Raw genomic sequence first — 19,516 nt, forward strand, 5'->3', positions numbered from 1 at the left:
CTCTATTTATGTTAACTCATTGTCTCACTCCCATGATAATAAATTAATAACAATGAAGCAAATGCCAAAGTTTTGTTGCACAACATTATGAGTACAATATATACTTACGAGGTAGTAATCTTAATTAACACTGTAACTGATAAGTGTAGTGATCTTTAATCATTTGATGTAGCACCTTATTTTTTAAAACGAATTTAATTTCCTCTATGAATTGACAAATAGCAGGATAAATTTCCTGGATTAGTGCTTTAGCAGGATTCTTGTCCACATTAGACCACCTTTGGCGGATAATTAACTGCTACCTTGTTTTGTGTTTATATTCAGTATCAAGAGGAGGACACAGCTTCTTTTTCCAGTAGTTCTCACAACGCACGGAGTGGATCACATGCAAGCATCGATAAACTTCAAAACCTTCAGTTTCTTAAAGAAGATTATGCAGATCTTGAAATGTTCTCTAAAGAGGACGAACCTCTTATTCCCAGTAAATTAAATTAGAGATATCTAATCTAAAATCTGAAACTCAATTTTTACGGGTGCGGGTGAATCCGCGGATTTCAAAGTCCAACCGCAACCAAACCGCTAAACCTTGCGGATTTGAAAACTCAACCGTGTCTGATCCATAGACTCTTGCGGATTGATTTTCACCCGCAATTTTACGGACGATTGCGGATGAAAATCGCGGTTTCGATTTTTCTGCACACCCCTAGATACCATACACATTGTTAAAAAAACATCAACTTATATGGAGTCCAATTCAGGCTTAATCTATGGACAACAATGTACCAAATACTCAGAAACACAATTAATTAATACCACAAAATCGAAAGGGAAATGTGCGATTTATACTGCAGTAGGTGGTTGACTTTAGCATACGTTCTAAACGTAAAAGCGTACTATATGTACATATACTTCTGATATGTGTTCTAGATTAGATCACTCCTACAAAAACAAAAAAAAATTACTAATTTAATAATACACAAATAAAATATTTCTTACCACCCTATCCATAATGACTAATTCAAAGCTGAACGTTCTCCCCAAATCGGTGTCCCAACCATTCACAATCTTAAAACTCTTTCCTTTAGGAACATTAAGCACATAACATAGACACAGCGGCCCAAGCTACCATCATACACTCTTGTAATTCTCATTATTGTTGCTAAGCCACCATTGTAAACTATTTTGTGTTATGGTGGTCATACTGACATTTTAGCCTATATGCAGTCATGGAGAATTCTCTCCAAAATGTTGGATATATTATTATGAAAAATATGTGATTAGTTCCAAAAATAAAGGAAGCTTGAAACTGTGTTCTCCAAACTTCAATGAGAACTACTCGTACTTAATTTATTTCCTTTTTTGCTAAAGCGATAGATTGCATGACCTTGGTCTTCTTTTTGAATCAAACGGACTACTTGACCTTGATGTCTATTACTAAACAATTATTCGAAGAGATTGAATTTCATTTCCTAAATCTTTAGAAATAAACCTTTTATAAGTAATTGCAAATCCTTCTTCTCCAACGGAAGGTGTAAAATATAAAAAAAGATAATCGAAGATTAAAGTTTAAATATATCGTTCGAGTTATAAAAAACATCATATGCAGATATTAAATATGTGTATTAAATCCAAAACTACACGGAGAAAGAAAAATCAAAATTGTGATATCCAACTTCTTCTATCCGCAAAAATAAAATAAAATCAATATCAACCAAAACTGAACCAGTAGGAAAACTAAAACAGGATATGATGATAATATCAAAATAATTATATTAATAGTGTAAAAGAATTGTTAGAGCATAGCTCGGTTGAACCCACCAAGCGCTGGTATGTCAAGTTTGGTAGTCATATTTTAGTGAATCAAAACTCATTTTAAGAGTCGCTTGATAATGTACTAGAGTCAACTTCGTACAGGTTAGCTTTAAAGTATTAGAATATGAGACATTACAAGTATTGCGAAGACTTGAAGAGTGAAGAAGTAAGAAGCTACAACGACAACATCATCCTTCCACTTGAGGTTAGTGATATTTGACCTGAACTGTTTCATTTCCTAACGTATCTTTCAAGTCGTGTATATTGAAAACAAAACTGCGAAGCATGAACACTATAGATAGACATAGTATTAAGGAATACAATACGAGGTTTATTGCTTAACCATTAAACTTTGTAGATAAGACATCGACATAATTGTTTAAATGCTATTGTGATTGTGTATGGGTATGAGGTGAGGATTTCATCCTAGGAAATAATGTTTTACATGTGTTTTAAGGAACTAAGTTCATAAACTTGTTTATGAATCGAAAAGGAAATCGCTAGGCGTTATTGGTATTGTTATTCATTGCATATCTTGTGAACAACCAATATGTGTGATTTAGTATAACCGCTCATGACTTGTTTGTGTTCTTGGTAAAACTATTCACAAATGCCTGACTTATGTATTGGTATGATTTTTATTAGTGAAACCGATCTTAAGTAATCACCTGAGATGGTATGATCGAGTTTGTGATTTGTGTATGACCGACTCTGGGTAAAGGGGAACCGATCCTAGTAAGAGGTGCAACACATCACAAAAGTAATCGATCCTTGTATGAGGTACAACAAGTTTTTAGCAGAAAGGAGAACCGATCCTATGAACATGTGCAACATGTTTTTAGGGAAAGGGGAACTGATCCTATGGACATGTGCAACACATATAAGTTAGATACCATATATATATGTGGGGAACCGATCCGCATTATAGTTATTTTATTATAATTAAAGTAAATTACACAAACGTTAATTCATATTTACTTGATAAGCAATCCTATTGTGTTTGGTTAAGTCCGAACCTTTTTATCAAGTAAACATACTTCGTTGTTGTATTGTCTCGATCTCGTATCCGTAGACGATCACACGAAGTGTGAACCGATTATTTGCATTGTCTCTACTTAGTCCATAGACAATCACTTTCGGAGAAAGGATTTATAGGTAGGAAAAGTTTTAGCTTGAGATATATTTGGGTACCCTCTCCTTTTCAATTGGTATCATAGCAGGCAAACACGAAAAGATCTAACAATCTGTGTTTGGTGTGATCCAACCTATAAGATATGAGTCAAAATAAGAAAAGCAAGGCTAAACTTATGAAGAACTCAGTTAACGTATGTCAAGATAATGAGAATAATATCTCAGAGAAGGTCAATGGAAATTTGTCTCGAAAGTCTTTTCGAAAATCAAAGAAAAAATCTTTGACTAATGACTTAATTGCGAGTCAGGTTACTCATCAGAAAAGAATGAGTCTGAAACTCAAGAAACATATTTTGGATCCGATTCCAATTCCTAGTGAACAATAAAAGAGATTTGATTCACTAGCCTGCCCAAGTTCTGGATTTCGAAAGGTGTTGGAAATATTTTTCAAACATGTTGAAAAATATTCAGAAAAGAGAAAGACCATTGACAGTCTAGATAATGTCACAGAACTTATTGTTCAACTAAATGTAAGAATATGTGAAGGAAAGTGAGAAACACTCAGTCTTCAAAATAATCTGGCAGATTATATGGAACAAAAACTGGCCTTGTGCAAGGAAGTTCAACAATAGACTATAGAGTGTGAAATTCTTACTCAATCGCTGGAACATTCACAGATAAGGAATAAGGTCCTTATTGACTTATTGTAACATGTCAAAAGGTATATCTAAACAGAAGTTTAGAAAAATATTTCCAACAAGGAATTGATACCTTAGGAGGACATATAGAATATCTTGAACAGGAGACATTAGCATAATGCCGACTGGCATATCTAGACCACACGGGTTCAAGTTCAAAGAACATACCATCCTGGGCACAAGATGTAATCGAGGATATTGCATCTCGAAATTTTCATAACAAAGAGGATGGGTTCAAAACCCACGAAGAAGAACATGATGATGTTCCGAAATGGGGAAGATCTCCTCATGAGGTATTTGATGAGGAATATCCTCATCCCAGTGCTTAACCACATTGGATTGTGCATCCTTACAATGCCCAATCTTCGGATGTAAGGAAGCACATATACCCAGGCATTCTTTATCATGTCTATAATCTCTTATTCACCATAGAGAGTTTACACAACCTACATGAAGATGCAATTTACCGTGTCTTTGTGTAGAAAAGTTGTATTGCAAACAACTTGTGTAAAACATGATAAGTTTCCGAGATAAATGTATCTCTTGATACAAATCTCGAAAGATAATTTCTTTTCGAAGAAAGATGTGAATTTGTAACACATAAGATGCGAAAATCTTTTCAAATCTTGTCAGAATTATTTATTTAAGGATGATATCTATATTTGGTATGTGTTAAAGGTATCTCAAGTATATGTACTCAACGTATCTGAGAACTTATGCTAAAGGATGTATTCTCAAACCAGATCTCAAGCAAAACTTCTGAAAGCCTTGAGTGGAATGACTTCTAAGGAAACCGTTTATCTTGATGATACCTTCAAGAAATCTGGTTGTGAAGATATATAAAATGAAAAGGAAGATGTCACCAATCTCCTTGTCCAAAACAACATGGATGCTAAGATTAATATTATCAATCTTCGTCAAGTCCTCCTCAGTACTATTGAAACTCACCATAGACAAGCAGCACTACTAAGAACTGTTATCTGTAACCAAAGAAAGCTGATTAAACTTGGAATCGGTAACAAGGAGTATGCTCGAAATATTAATCGAAAGGTTAATGCATTAGCCTGTGAACATAATCAAGGTACTATGTGCAGAATACGAGATATCAGTCGAGATGCTGTTGATGAAGTTCCTAAAGAATTTGAGGAAATTGAAGATGATCTTTGAAAGATCTGTTGAAAAATAGACATCAATTTTTGATTTATTTCAATGATTGTATTAAGTCTATTATGAATAAAACTATTATGAATAAAATTATTTAATTTATAATTTTTCTTGTGATGGTTTTTGATTTACATATCCTGTGCTTGAATGCTTTATTATTGCTATGGATGTTTATGGGATGTTTGATTTCAGTTTTATTACCTTGATATTCGATCTCATAATGTTGTGAACCCTTATGGTTTGGGTGGCTTTTTGATTTAGCAGGATTAAGTTCTAGCCCATGTTGGTAGGCTTTATCAAAGGATCATGAGGGGTTCTGATGGAGACAATATGTGAAAAAGTCACAATATGTTGAATCGGTTTTGGTTTAGCATAACAACATATGTGTTTCGGTGGTTTTTAACTTTTGCTTGCAATAGCTAAAAACCGGTTTTCAACCTTTCTCTGGTAAAGGTTGGTTGTTGTTATTCTTTTGTTTTGCATAAGGATGACAGCATAATGATATTTCGATATCAATTCTCCCTGGAAGAAGATATAAACATATTAGAGAAGTGGATGCGAAATTTGAGGTAACAATTTGTTAGTTAATTATTTTCCTGTTTAAGAAAAGCTTGATTTTTATTTCATATATTTATTTCTTTTGCTTAAATTTTTTTCGGTACAATTGATTTTTATTCCATGATGTGTGTGTGTGATTCAATTGGTTCCCGTTAAGAAAAACTATTGTTATCTTGCTTTATTGTATGGTATCAATTGTTAGGCTTACAAAATTTCGGTGCAATTGCGGTGCTATAATGTCTGTGTTGTTTCAATTGCTTCCGGTTGAGGTGAATAATTATGCAAGTTGATTTATTTGGTTTGTATGAATTGTTTATGGCTTACGAAAGAAAAAGCTTACGGGATGGATTGTTTAGTCCAATTCGATTCCGGATAAGAGAAACTAAGTTTATGTTAGTTAGACTTATCAAAGTGGAGGTTTCGGTTATTTAAGTCTAATCGAATGCCTTAGCAAGAAATGATAGTTAACTAACCTAGTACTTGTCTTGTTTAAAAGTGAAAGGTCTAAGTTATATGGATAATTAGAGCCTGATGATAAAAATAGAGTTATCTTTATTTTGGTCTTATCAAACGAAGCGGTTGTATTTGTACAATCGGTTTAGCAAAGGAACTAAGGTGCTTAGTTGATTTTTGGTTCGCTAAACTATTAGGGAAAATTGCTTTGGGAAATTGTTTCCTTGAAAACATATCAAAAAAAATTACTTTGTAGTTACGGTTTTGATATTGGTTATCAGAAATGGTGTGTGGAACCCTCGTGCTTAACTCTATAGGTTGCAAGTCTATTTTGATATTTGTAAGATTATTTTCGGTTTGTCCTTTATTTTTTTCGTTTCTTTGTCATTTTGTGACAAAAAGGGGGAGAAATATATGGAGTAAACAAGTGATACTGGCAGTGATTTTATATTGATTGGTATCACTAAAGGAAAAGAACATTGGTGCTTAAACGTTTATCTAACGAAAGAGTGAAAGCATAGACTAAGGGGGAGTCACATATCATTACCAAGGGAATAACAAAGACGTGCAGATTGATAAAACCTACATATCTTACCTTTAGGGGGAGTATTAGCTTTGTTATTATAATGTCAACATTTAAGGACTGAATGTACAGGTTATTCTATTGTTGGATTCGGGAATCAAGCGTATGTGTAATGAATTCTTGTAGTTCATCCATATGATTGTAAGAGTTTTGTCACTAAAATTGACAAAGGGGGAGAATGTTCGGTTGAACCCACCAAGCGTTGGTACTTCAAGTTTGATTGTCATATTTCAGTGAATCAAAACTCATTTTAAGAGTCGCTTGATTATGTACTAGAGTCAACTTCGTATAGGTTAGATTGAAAGTATTATGATATGAGACATTACAAGTATTGCAAAGACTTGAAGAAGTGAAGAAGTAAGAAGCTACAACGACAACATCAACCTTCCACTTGAGGTTAGTGATATTTGACTTGAACTGTTTTATTCCCTAACGTATCTTCAAGTCGTGCATATTGAAAACAAAACTGCGAAGCATGAACACTTTAGATAGACATAGTATTAATGAATACAATACGAGGTTTATTACTTAACCATTAAACTTTGTAGATAATACATCTAAATAATCGTTTAAATGCTATTGTGATTGTGTATGGGTATGAGGTGAGGATTTCATCTTAGGAAACAATGTTTTACACGTGTTTTAAGGAAGTGGGTTCATAAACTCGTTTATGAATCGAAAAGGAAATCTCCAGGCGTTGTTGGTATGGTTATTCATTGCATATCTTGTGAACAACAAATATGTGTGATTTAGTATAACCGCTCATGACTTGTTTGTGTTCTTGGTAAAACTATTCACAAAGGCCTGACTTATACATTGGTATGACTTTTATTAGTGAAACCGATCTTAAGTAATCACCTGAGATGGTATGATCGAGTTTGTGATTTGTGTATGGCCGACTCTGGGTAAAAGGGAACCGATCCTAGTAAGAGGTGCAACACATCACAAAGGGGAATCGATCCTTGTATGAGGTGCAACAAGTTTTTAGTAGAAAGGGGAACCGATCCCATGAACATGTGCAACACGTTTTTAGGAAAAGGGGAACCGATCCTATGGACATGTGCAACACATATAAGTTAGATACCATATATATGTGGAGAACCGATCCTAGTACCTAGTCAACCGAATTTTGGAAAGCTAGTGTGACTATGCACAGTACTCACATAGAGGTAGAACCGAAACTTGTTTTGGTAGAACCGTTAAACCCATGATTTATGATTAAGTGTTCTTGATCAATCACATAGTTCTTAAAAGTCTGATGAACCAATTCTAAACTTTTTTGGAAGTGTGCCAAATCGGTTTCAAGGTTGTAAGTATGAAAGAGGACTTACAAAATAAGGATGTCGGCATACTTTGAACGTGTGTTGTAATGTTTATCTTTTATTATTCAAAGTTATTCCTTAATAGCTAAAGGAAGAAAATCCAAGGATCGAAATACAAATTAGTTAAGAATCTTTTATTTAAGGTTGTTAATTTTATTTTAGGAAAACAAGAATTAGTAATGTGCATTTACTAGTTGAAGATTTTCCAAAGAGATTTTCGGTCAATATTTTGGACAGAGCATTTCCAGGAATTATGGAAACCGAATTTGGAATATATTGCATATCTTGAGAATATTTTCGGTTTTGGAAATTCCTTGGCGTCCAAACTTCCTTGTCTATAAATACTTGAAGTTTGTATTTCTAGCAAATTAATCCTCCGTGACAGCAAACTTCCTCAGTTGTGTTGTTACTGGTGTAGCCGCCTATTCAGAGAGGATAGTAACCTAATTAGGCGAAATCTCTTACGACCGCTTAGTTTAAAGTCTTCTTTGGGATTGAGAAGCTCTATTAGTACCGTTGGTGGGAAATTAGATATATAATTGCGGTTTATCTTGTGTTTTCAATTGATTTGATTGACTAACGGTGGTTGAAATCTGATTACACCTAGTTTGTTTATGCTTGAGAATCTTCTCTTCTGATATAAGATTCACTCAAACCAGATCGAAGTTTCGACAAGGATCTTTAGACTGTTTTTAGTTCTAAAGACGATCTTGTGATAATCCATTTTTAACAGACTCCGTTCTGTGAGTGATTGGTCACAAGAGATTCAAGTTGTTGTGTGCAGGTGTTTATTGAAGATCTAAGAAGATTTGAAGACAATGACGATATTGAAGATTTCTGATTTGGGGTTCATAATCTTTGGTGTGCACAATACTTGTTTCGGTATAAAAGGATCCAACTATAATCAGTTTATCCTTGTGGTAGATTGGATTGATTAGTTGTGTAGATCGGCATCAATACAATTCTTTGTGATTAAAAGTATTGATTGCAAAATCTTAACAATTACCTTTGGTAGTTGAACATAATATAGATCTAAGAACCTGACGAATGAGTTTATTAAGATAAACAGAAGAGCCTTTGTCGAACTGACATCACTTGGTTGAACAGAGTTGATACCAAACAGATTTGTTGTTCCTTTACTATTTGGAATACAAACCAAAATAATTGCAAGTACGTGACTTATTCATAAGTTGGAGGCGTGGGAATACAGACCGAACTAGGTGAACTATAGGTTTAGTTGCTTGGTCTCAACTATACGAAGTTGGTTTAATTTTGTGTAGCGTCTTAATCCTGAGAGTATTCAATTATAGACAAGGTCTCAGGGTGTTTCTACATTTGCGGTTTCCTCGTTAACAAAATCTTGCCATGTCATTTACTTTTATATTCCGCATTATAATTGTTTTATTATAATTAAAGTAAATTACACAAACATTAATTCCCATTTACTTGATAAGCAATCCTATTGTGTTTGGTTAAGTCCGAACCTTTTTATCAAGTAAACATACTTCATTGTTGTATTGTCTCGATCTCGTATCCATAGACGATCACACGAAGTGTGAACCGATTAGTTGCATTGTCTCGACTCAGTCCATAGACAATAACTTTCGGAGAAATGACTTATAGGTAGGAAAAGTTTTAGATTGAGGTATATTTGGGTACCCTCACCTTTTCAATTGGTATCAGAGCAACGAAAAGATCTAACAATCTGTGTTTGGTGCGATCCAACCTATAAGATATGAGTCAAAATAAGAGAAGCAAGGCTAAACTTATGAAGAACTCAGTTAACATATGTCAAGATAATGAGAATAATATCTCAGAGAAGGTCGATGGAAATTGGTCTAGAAAGTCTTTTCGAAAATCAAAGAAAAAGTCTATGACTAATGACTTGTTTGCGAGTTAGGTTACTGATTAGAAAAGAATGAGTCTGAAACTCAAGAAACATGTTTTGGATCCAATTCCAATTCCTAGTGGACAATCGTCTGAAAAGATATTCGATTCACTAGCCTGCCCAAGTTCTGGATTTCGAAAAATGTTGGAAAGATTTTTCAAACATGTTGAAAAATATTCAGAAAAGGGAAAAACCATTGACAGTCTAGATAATGTCACATAACTTATTGTTGAACTAAATGTAAGAGTATGTGAAGGAAAGCGAGAAACACTCAGTCTTCAAAATAATCTGGCAGATTATATGGAACAAAAACTGTCCTTGTGCAAGGAAGTTCAATAACAGACTACAGAGTGTGAAATTCTTACTCAATCGCTGGAACATTCACAGATAAGGAATAAGTTCCTTATTGAGAAACTTCTTACTGTAACATGTCAAGAGGTATATCTAAACAGAAGTTTAGAAAAATATTTCCAACAAGGAATGGATACATTAACAAGACATATAGAATGTCTTGAACATGAGACATTAGCATACTGCCGACTGGCAGATCTAGATCACACGGGTTCAAGTTCAAAGAACATACCATCCTGGGCACAAGATGTAATCGAGGATATTGCATCTAGCAATTTTCATAACAAAGAGGATGGGTTCAAAACCCACAAAGAAGAACATGATGATGTTCCAAAAGGGGTAAGATCTCCTCATGAGGTATTTGATGAGGAAAATCCTCATCCCAGTGTTTAACCGCAGTGGAGTGTGCATCCTTACAATGCCCAATCTTCGGATGTAAGAAATATGTGAATTTGTAACACATAAGATGCGAAAAGCTTTTCAAATCTTGTCAGAATTATTTATTTAAGGTTGATATCTATATTTGGTATGTGTTAAAGGTATCTCAAGTATATGTACTCTTTTTTTGTCTAAATCATGAAATTTTATTACCAAAATAAGCAAAAGATACAACTTACAAAAAGCTCAAGATATATCTTTTAAGGCTTAAATTCAAAAATAAAAAACTGAAGCCCAGAAAAATAAGCTCAATAACTGAGTTATACCAATTTTTAGCAAGGCAAGATACAGTGCATTACAGATATTCACTAGGAGTCATTACTGATATCTCTAGGCAGTTTTCATGAGCAAAATCTAAAGTAGATCCCATCTTCACATTCCAGCTTATTCAAGAAATCTGGCTAATCATCATAATAGGCAACTACTCCTATTGCTAGAAACACCCCTTTCTTAGCCATCTTGTCAGCAGAAAAGTTAATCTCCCTATATGAATGTGTGAATGAGATTCTTGGAATATGTCTTCTGATATTGTTCCATCTATTCATCACAACCCAAGGAATTTTACCATTACTGAAAGCTAGCAGTACCGCTTTTGAATCAAGGCTGAAAACAACATTCACATACTTTTTCTTGACTGCAAATTCACCAGCTACCACCAATGCCATCACTTCAGCTAGAAAATTTGTTGCTACTGAAAAAGCGGGGGTCTAACAACCACACCCAATATTTCGCTTAGCAATAAAAGTACATCAACGAGTTTATATCTCAGTCTCTATGTTTGATATATACTCAACCAAATATAAATATGTGAGTCTTTATCAAAGAGAGATAGCTTGGATGGTACCAAAGACCAATATCGAAGTGTCAATCAATTTAAATCAACAACCAAAAGGTCGGATATTCTAATTGATTGAACAACCTACAACCTGTATTATTTCAATTATATAAACAAATATAAAGCGGAAAAGAAATAACACAAACACCAGAAATTTTGTTAACGAGGAAACCGTAAATGCAGATAAACCCCGAGACCTAGTCCAGATTGAACACATACTGTATTAAGCCGCTACAGACACTATCCTACTCCAAACTAACTTCGGTCTAGACTATAGTTGAACCTCAACCAATCTCATACTGATCCAAGGTACAGTTATGCTCTCACGTCTCTGATCCCAGCAGGATGCTACGTACTTGATTCCCTTATCTGATCTCACCCACAACTAAGAGTTGCTACGACCCAAAGTCGAAGACTTTAATAAACAAATTTGTATCACACAGAAAAGTCTATGATAATAGATAAATCCGTCTCCCACGAATATACCTACGAGTTTTGTTCCGTATTTTGATAAATCAAGGTGAACAGGAACCAATTGATAATCAGGACTTATATTCCCGAAGAACAGCCTAAGTATTATCAATCACTTCACAATAGTCTTAATTGACGCAGCGGAAAAAGATATTGTGGAATCACAAACGATGAGACGAAGATGTTTGTGATTACTTTTTATCTTGCCTATCGGAGATAGAAATTTCAATCCAATTATTACAATTGTACTCGTACGATAGAAACAGCAAGATCAGATCACACAACTACAAGAAAAGTAGTATCGGTCTGGCTTCACAATCCCAATGAAGTCTTTAAGTCGTTAACCTGGTTTATAAGAAGAAACCAAAGGTTAAAGGAGAATCGACTCTAGCTTAGCACAACTAGTATCACACAGAATGTGTGGGGATTAGGTTTCCCAGTTGCTAGAGTTATCCCTTATATAGTCTTTCAAATCAGGGTTTGCAATCAATGTTAGCTTAGTAACAAAGCATTCAATATTCACTTTTAGATGAAAACCCGATTTAGGTTCAAGCTAATATTTATCAACCGTTGGAATCGAAAACATAGCTTGTTATACACAAATGAAATGCACGTTCTTGGGCTTGTGTAACCATACCCAAACTTGTACATTAGTTGGTTCAACAATAGTTAACCAAATGGTTATCCATATGATTAATTTCATATCAACTATATTTTTCTTTACCATAACTAGTTCAAATGACTCAAATGAACTAGTTAGAGAGTTGTTCAATTGCAAGGAAATCTTATGTACTACACAAGACACATTCAAGCAAAAACGATTTGATTCACATGAATCGGTTCATGAACTCTATAGCCACGGTTTGGAATTTCATTCCTTAGTTTATAAAGATAAGTTCACTAAACATCGTTTTTAGACATAACCTACTCAAGTTCGCTGACTGGTTCGCGGACTTAAGTTCCCGGATGGAGTTCACAAACTCCAGCAGAAATTCTCGAGTTTGAGAACTTTGCCAGTTCGCGGACTGAATTCGCGGACATAGCTCACGCACTTCTCCGGTTCACTTGATCAACAAAGTTCGCAAACTTCGGTTCAAGAAATAAGGACTTATACATGTATGTGTTTCCACAATATGCTTATATCCTCCAAATGGTTATATAGTCTAAACTCTCATTTCAATCATTGAAACATTCTCCGAGAACGTTATATAGTTGTTATTCACAAACCATTTTTCGTCAGAGCAATTTTGAAAGTGATTGAAACATAACATGACTTTTGTCACTAGGTAAAGATGAACTTGGCTAAAGCGAAAGCTTTACCAACACATATTTCGATAAATAGATAGGCGAGATAAACTCGGCTCGAAATAGCAAATGTGTATAATCTAAGTCTATATACCAAAACGACTTTTGTCTCAAGATAGGAGATAAATAGTCTTTTGAGTGATAGATAAGTTCAAGTCTCCACATACCTTTTAGTCGATGAAGATCCACCAGTTCCCTGAGTAGTCCTTCGTCTTGTATGATGATTGCCATGGATTTCTTGAGCTCAACTAAATTTTCTATCCTAGTCCGAGACCTTAGCTATAGTATACTAGAAATCAAGATTTATTTATAGTTTTGATGACAAACATGCTTGAGATAGAAACGCATGTGAGTTCGACCGAATAATGATCTAACAGCTACCCCCAGACCTCCAGTAGATGCTCCCAAGAAATCAACATCTTCATTCCTTGCTACAAAACTCAATCCTGCATTTCCAGGATTACCCTTGGAAGCTCCATCACAGCATATGAGCACCTGTCCATTCCTAGGCAACCTGAAGAAGCATTTTTTAAAATCTGACATATGTGTCTTAATACCTGTGATCCCAAAATGCAATAAGATCTGTAAGTCATATACATTCCCCCACTTGGGACCTTTCATTCTTATACCACATGCCTTTGTGTAAGACAGTATTGTCTATTTAAACTTCTCAAAGTTAGGTTCTGCATTCTCATATATCTTCTCATTCCTTGTGTGCCATAATTCAACCATCACCTTAAATGCACTATTGTACCATACTTACTGAATTGCTCAACTTTTTCCTTTTGCAGACTTTAGAATATCCTCAAATGATGGAGGGTTAAGAAAACAGAAGATTCCTCCCAGCCAATGCCAAATTTTTGTACTAAAACTGCATTCCCGTAAAATATGTTGCATTTTGAGACTGTTGAAAAACCTTTCTTCCTCAAAGTTTCCTCAGTGGCACAAGCACCTCTCAAGATTTTCCATAGATCAGTAGAGTTATAAGGGTGCACATAGGGATTCCAAACTTGTTCAATCCATGGTATCACAGGAAATTTGCTTCTTATTTGTTGAGCTGCACTTGCAACTGAGAATTTACCATTTAAATCCTTCTCCCGTATCAACTTATCATCACCACCACCAATTTCTGGAACCTCATTCTTCTCAAAAAATTGAAACATTTGCTCATGTATATTCCATACTCCATCTACAATTAGATCAGCAACCTTCAAATCCATATTCCTCTGGACATAACTGTCATCTGCATGCCTTTCCATTAGAGCATAACCCTTGATCCATTTATCATGCCAAACTAATATTGATTTTCCATCGCCCACTATCCATCTCTTACCTTCATTAACTTCAGCAATGACCCATTTAATACTAGGCCAAATTTAGGATTGTTTGTAAGATGATATCCATTCATTACTCTTGTTCTTGTACTTGGCTCTCATGAACTGAGCCCATTCAACCTCCTCTGTTTCAATCTTCCACAAGAGTTTCATTAATTAAGTCCTTATTCATTACCTCCAATCTTCTTAAACCCAAACCACCTTCAATTAATGGAGCATTTACTTCATTCCATTTAACAGTCACTAATTTTTTAACTGAAGGATCTCCAGACCATATGAAATTTCTGGTAATTTTCTCACATTCTTTTATAACAGCTTTGGGCCATTTGTAGACAGCCATATTATATATGGGAATGCTGCATAATACATGTTTAACCAAAGTTAATCTTGCAGAGAAGGCCAATAAATGTCCCATCCATCCAGCCAACATCTTCTGTATTAATTCCACCATCCCCCAAACTTGATATGACTTTACTCTCCCAGGATTTAAGATAACCCCCAAGTAAGCATCAGGTAACTCAGATAATCCCATTTTCAAATATTCAACTATATCAGTTTTTCTTGCATTTGAAACTCCACCAACAAAATATTTGCTTTTGTTTTTGTTCACTACTTATCCAGATGACAGTTGATACTTACTTAAAAGTGCCATTAAATTATCCAAAGATTTTTTGTGGCCATTGTAGAAAATAAAAATATCATCAACAAACATTAAGTGTGAAGGATGAAAATTACCTCTAGTCACCATTGCTTGCACTTTGCCTTCCTTCACCATTTTTGATAAATTTCTACTAAGAACTTCCTCTGCAAGAATGAATAAGATGGATGATAATGGATCACCTTGTCTTAACCCCCTTCCAACACCAAAAAAACCACAAGGGCTACCATTAACAAGAACAGAAATCATTGCAGATTCAAAAAATTTCCTGAGCCAATTAATTCTAATTTCAAAGAAACCAAATATTCTAAGTACGTCAAACAAGAAATCCCAATTTAGTGAATCATAAGCTTGAGTTATATCCAGTTTAAGCCCAACATTTCCTCCCCTCCTCTTAATATTGAGCTCATTGATCAATTTCTGAGGCTAAAATAATTTTATCTTGGATATTCCTCCCTTTAATGAAGGCCCCTTGCTGAACAGAAACTAATCTTCCAATCATTGTACTTAATCTAGTTGTAATGATTCTAGTGAAAATTTTAAAGATGAAATTAGCTAAACCAATGGGCCTAAATTGCTCAGCTTTTCTTGCACCTTGAGTTTTAAGAAGTAAAAATAAGAAGTTGGAATTTAAACCTTTGGGTATAAATCTGTTACTCCAGCAGTATTCTATTGCTTCCTTACGTGACTCACATAGGAAGTTCTTTCCTTATTCAAAACCCCGCAAGTGTTATGCCCGTAGAAAGGGGGGGTTATTCCTTCTATTCATATCACCTTGTCGGTTTTTTTTTTCAAGTCTCGGTGCTGGCGGCAGAGAAGTAACAATGCGGGCAAGCGTGTCTAAAACATGTACTTCCACGTTTTCTCACCAAACCCTAATTTACCTCACGTGACCAGGCATTCCCTTATGTTCGCTAGTAGAAAACAGTTTCATTAGAATCTGATATCACGCCTCAATCCGCGGCTGGTAGGAGGATTTCCTTTTCGGGACCTCATCGCTCTGCTGGTTATAAGAGATGATCTTGAATACTTCATTTACACAGGTCGTGCTGAAATCCTGTCTATCCTCTATTCTTTCTCTGGTTTTGTAGCGCATAATGGGATCTTCTAATGATATACATGTCTCCAATTTTTCGGGGAGAAACTTTGGAATCGACGGAAACCATTCTTCTTCTCATGGGGAGGCGTTGAATAGAATTGAATCTCTGTATCGTGAAGCTGGCAAAATCATTCGGTACATACCTTTGGAGAAAGAACGGGAAGGCGGTGAAGCATCCCAGTGCGTTCGGAGGATTTGGTGCAACAAAACCTCTTCACGGACCACTGTTAGGGCGGGACAGTTTGCTTCTCAGTTGAAACAGCGGAAGACTGAGCTTGTGAAACTTTTAAGGGAAGATCAACGTAACTCCCCTGTCCAGGACGGTGTCATAACCCTTGATTCTGATGAATCGGGAAATTCTCCTCGAAAGGTCGCTGAGAAGACTTCCGAGGAAGATAATGATGTTGCGGTTGATGAAACTGAAACAACTTTTGGAGAAGACGGCGAAACTGTTGTCGGTGGCATTGGAGAATTCGTGATGGCATATGCTGGGTTGGTTGCCGAGGCAGATGTTGGTAAAAATACGGATGATGTTGCTGCAGAGACGACTTCCGGGTGGGATGTTGAGGCTGCTATTGCTGATGTGGCTTCCGGATGGAACCTTTGCTGCCCGAAAGATTGTTGGGGAAAGTGTTTGAAAAAAAGCTCTAACCGAGGCATTGGCAATTCACACATTAGCTTTCTATGACTAGCTTCTTCTTCTTCATTGTTTCTATTCGTCGCTTAGTTGTCCTGATGTTTTGCAGACTTTTTTTTTTTACCTTCCTTGTATTCGCGGCAAAGTTAGGGTTTCTTCAATTAGCATCCCGTTCGCGGTTTCTGTCTTCGAATAAAACTTCTCTTTTTTTTTTTGAAAGACCCAAGCCTTCCCATAGAATGGGTTGGTGTTTCTGGTTGTGATTGGATGGTTAATGGCTTCTCAATGATTTGGAATTTGTTTGATATATTTTTCTGAGATTCGGAAAACTCATTCGGAAAGAAATGTATGCCTTTTGAATAAAAAAGAAACCCTATAGAAGAATACAAACGGTGCATTCATCTTGGGGAAATACAAATATCAAGCGGGAGGAGAAATTGCTGAAGAAATACTAAAGGGAGAGTGCTGGAAGAGGGTAGTACAACGTTTTAGGGATTGAAAAGCTTGATCCATCTCTAGTGAACTATCACACCTCCCAGCTTGTCTCTGTTGATGAGCTTGCAGTAACCTCCCAAAAGGACGTCTGCCACTAGATATGGCTCGTCTTCTTTTTCCTTGGGTGAATCGGTCCGAACAGCTATCTTTACCGTCATCTTCCCAACTTGAAACGAGTTCACTTTGACCACCATATCTCCAATTTGAAACGAGTTCGGGTGTTGTGTAAACGTTTGAATCTTGGTCTCGTCAATTTCGATGAAAGCTTCCAAATTCTTTGCAAAGCGTTTGAATGGCCCAGCGCCCCACTCACATCTCTTGACAACGTCCGTGCCAGTAATCGCGCTGAGTCCCCATGACGGAATAGGGGAAGAAATGACTGGTTGTAGAGAAGATCGTTCGGCCAAACTTACTTGCGTTTGGAATCTATGAGTTAGCGCCAACATGTCATCTCCAGATGTCCGGGTTCTATCGTTAACTCGCGATGCGGTAGCAAGTGGGACGGTTTTTTGGAGATTCTTTTGGGCGTTGACATCGGTAGAAGGGATGTTCCCAATTTCGCCTTGTTGTCGAGTACCCACAAGTGCCCCAATATCATGTCGTAACCCAGTTCTATGAAAATGTGGAATTTGCTATGCGTTATAGCGTATCCCATCTTGATCTCGAGGTTAATGTAGCCGTGCGCGTTCAAGGCTTCCCCTCCCGGGTTCTTAATCACGGATGGGGAATGGGTAGCCTCATGTTTCGTAAATCCCGCAGCTTTCAGAGTCTTGAAAGTAACAATGTTGAAGTCAGAGGCCGTGTCGATTAGCGTGTTGTCGAATTCAATACCTCTTAAATAGGACGTGGTCAGCAGTCCCCAGTTATCCTTTTCGATTCCGCTCGCTGAGAGAGCTTGGGATCTTGGCATGGCTTTCATGGAGGGAAAAAGCCGTTTTCCCGACACGACACGATTGAGAGCCGTGAAGATATCTTGGCGCTGCACCTTGGAAAGGTAGAAAATTTCGCATACGTGTTACATCATGGATCACACAGTCTCGTGCACGGAGTCCCCAGAGACTCCACAATTCCTCACCGGAAGTGGGTCTCGATGTACTCCATTGTTTTCAAGTTGAAGTTCCCCTACTTCTATCTTTTCTTTGAAGATATGCTTCAGTCTGTTGCAATCACTGGTTGGGTGGTGAACAAATATGTGGTAGTGGAAGTATTTGGGGCTTGCCATCTCGGCCTCAGTCGGTGGGCATCTGGAAGATGGTAGTATGATAACATCATCTTGAATCTATGCTTCTAAGAGATTGATCACCTCCTCAATGGGAAACGGAAAATCCAGGGTATTTCCTTCAGCTTCGTGATGATGCATGGGAGCTTTAGCGGCGGCCTTCCATGGCGGAGTTGCTCGTCGTGCTGGTTCTTCGCGTTTAGGATGATGGTCTGCAGTTGGGGCCTTCCTTTTTCCTACTTCGTTTACTACGCTCACCGAGGAGGGACCAGCGTTGTACTGTTTGTTGATGAGACGTCTATTCCCGCGAGTTTCGCGTACGTCTTCGTCTCTGGTTGGTCTAGCTCTTTCTAATAATGATGGTGATGTCGTTGCTGATCTCCTGGCAGCCTCATGGAGATCAGAGAATGTATGGAAACGCAGGTTCTCTAGCAATGTGCGGTAAATGGGAGCCATACTATTGATGCATGAATTCACCAGTTGTTGGTCGGTCACGTTTGGGTCATGACATTCTAGTGCTTGAACCCTGAATCTCTTAAAAAAATCATTTGAATGTTCGTTGTCCCGTTGGTACATCCTTCCTAGGTCCGAGAAGGTAACTTGTTCAGACACAAAGAAGTACTTCTTGTAAAATGCGGTAACCATGCCACCTCAGTTGGGGATGTTGTTTGGCGCGATGATGTTGTACCATGTGTACGCTCTTCCGGTAAGCGATTCCGAAAACTCCCTTAGACGAAGAACGTGATTGTATTCATGTTCTCCTAGGGACTCCAAGAAGCGAGAGACATGCTCACGTGCATTTCCGGTGCCATCGTACAAGGTGAATTGAGGATAGGAGTATCCTCTTGGAAGAGTAATTCTTTGTATTTCAGGTAGGTAAGGAGGTTGATACTGATGCATGTCTATTTCATCATTCTTGATTTGATTCCGGAGAAGTTGCTTCAGATCCTCTCGTGTGACAAAATTGGACGGATGACTTCTTTCCAATGGGGTTCTGGCACGAATCTCCTCTTCCGCGAAGACGCGTTCCACCGAGGTGCTAGTGTCAGAGGTGTTGGAGGCATT

The 19,516-nt window shown here is 36.8% G+C and overlaps 1 protein-coding gene across 1 annotated transcript; it reads right to left on the reverse strand.

The window, feature by feature from the left end:
• Window positions 1-14,473: 14,473 nt before the first annotated feature.
• LOC113352429 lies at window positions 14,474-15,250 on the reverse strand. Its single transcript, XM_026596248.1, has 2 exons — window positions 15,079-15,250; window positions 14,474-14,952 (listed from the first exon to the last, which is right to left on the reverse strand). Exons 1-2 carry the CDS (start codon window positions 15,248-15,250, stop codon window positions 14,474-14,476), a joined length of 651 nt encoding a protein of 216 aa, XP_026452033.1.
• Window positions 15,251-19,516: the final 4,266 nt, after the last annotated feature.

Source organism: Papaver somniferum, chromosome 2 (assembly GCF_003573695.1).
Source record: "Papaver somniferum cultivar HN1 chromosome 2, ASM357369v1, whole genome shotgun sequence".
Taxonomy (NCBI): domain Eukaryota; kingdom Viridiplantae; phylum Streptophyta; class Magnoliopsida; order Ranunculales; family Papaveraceae; genus Papaver; species Papaver somniferum.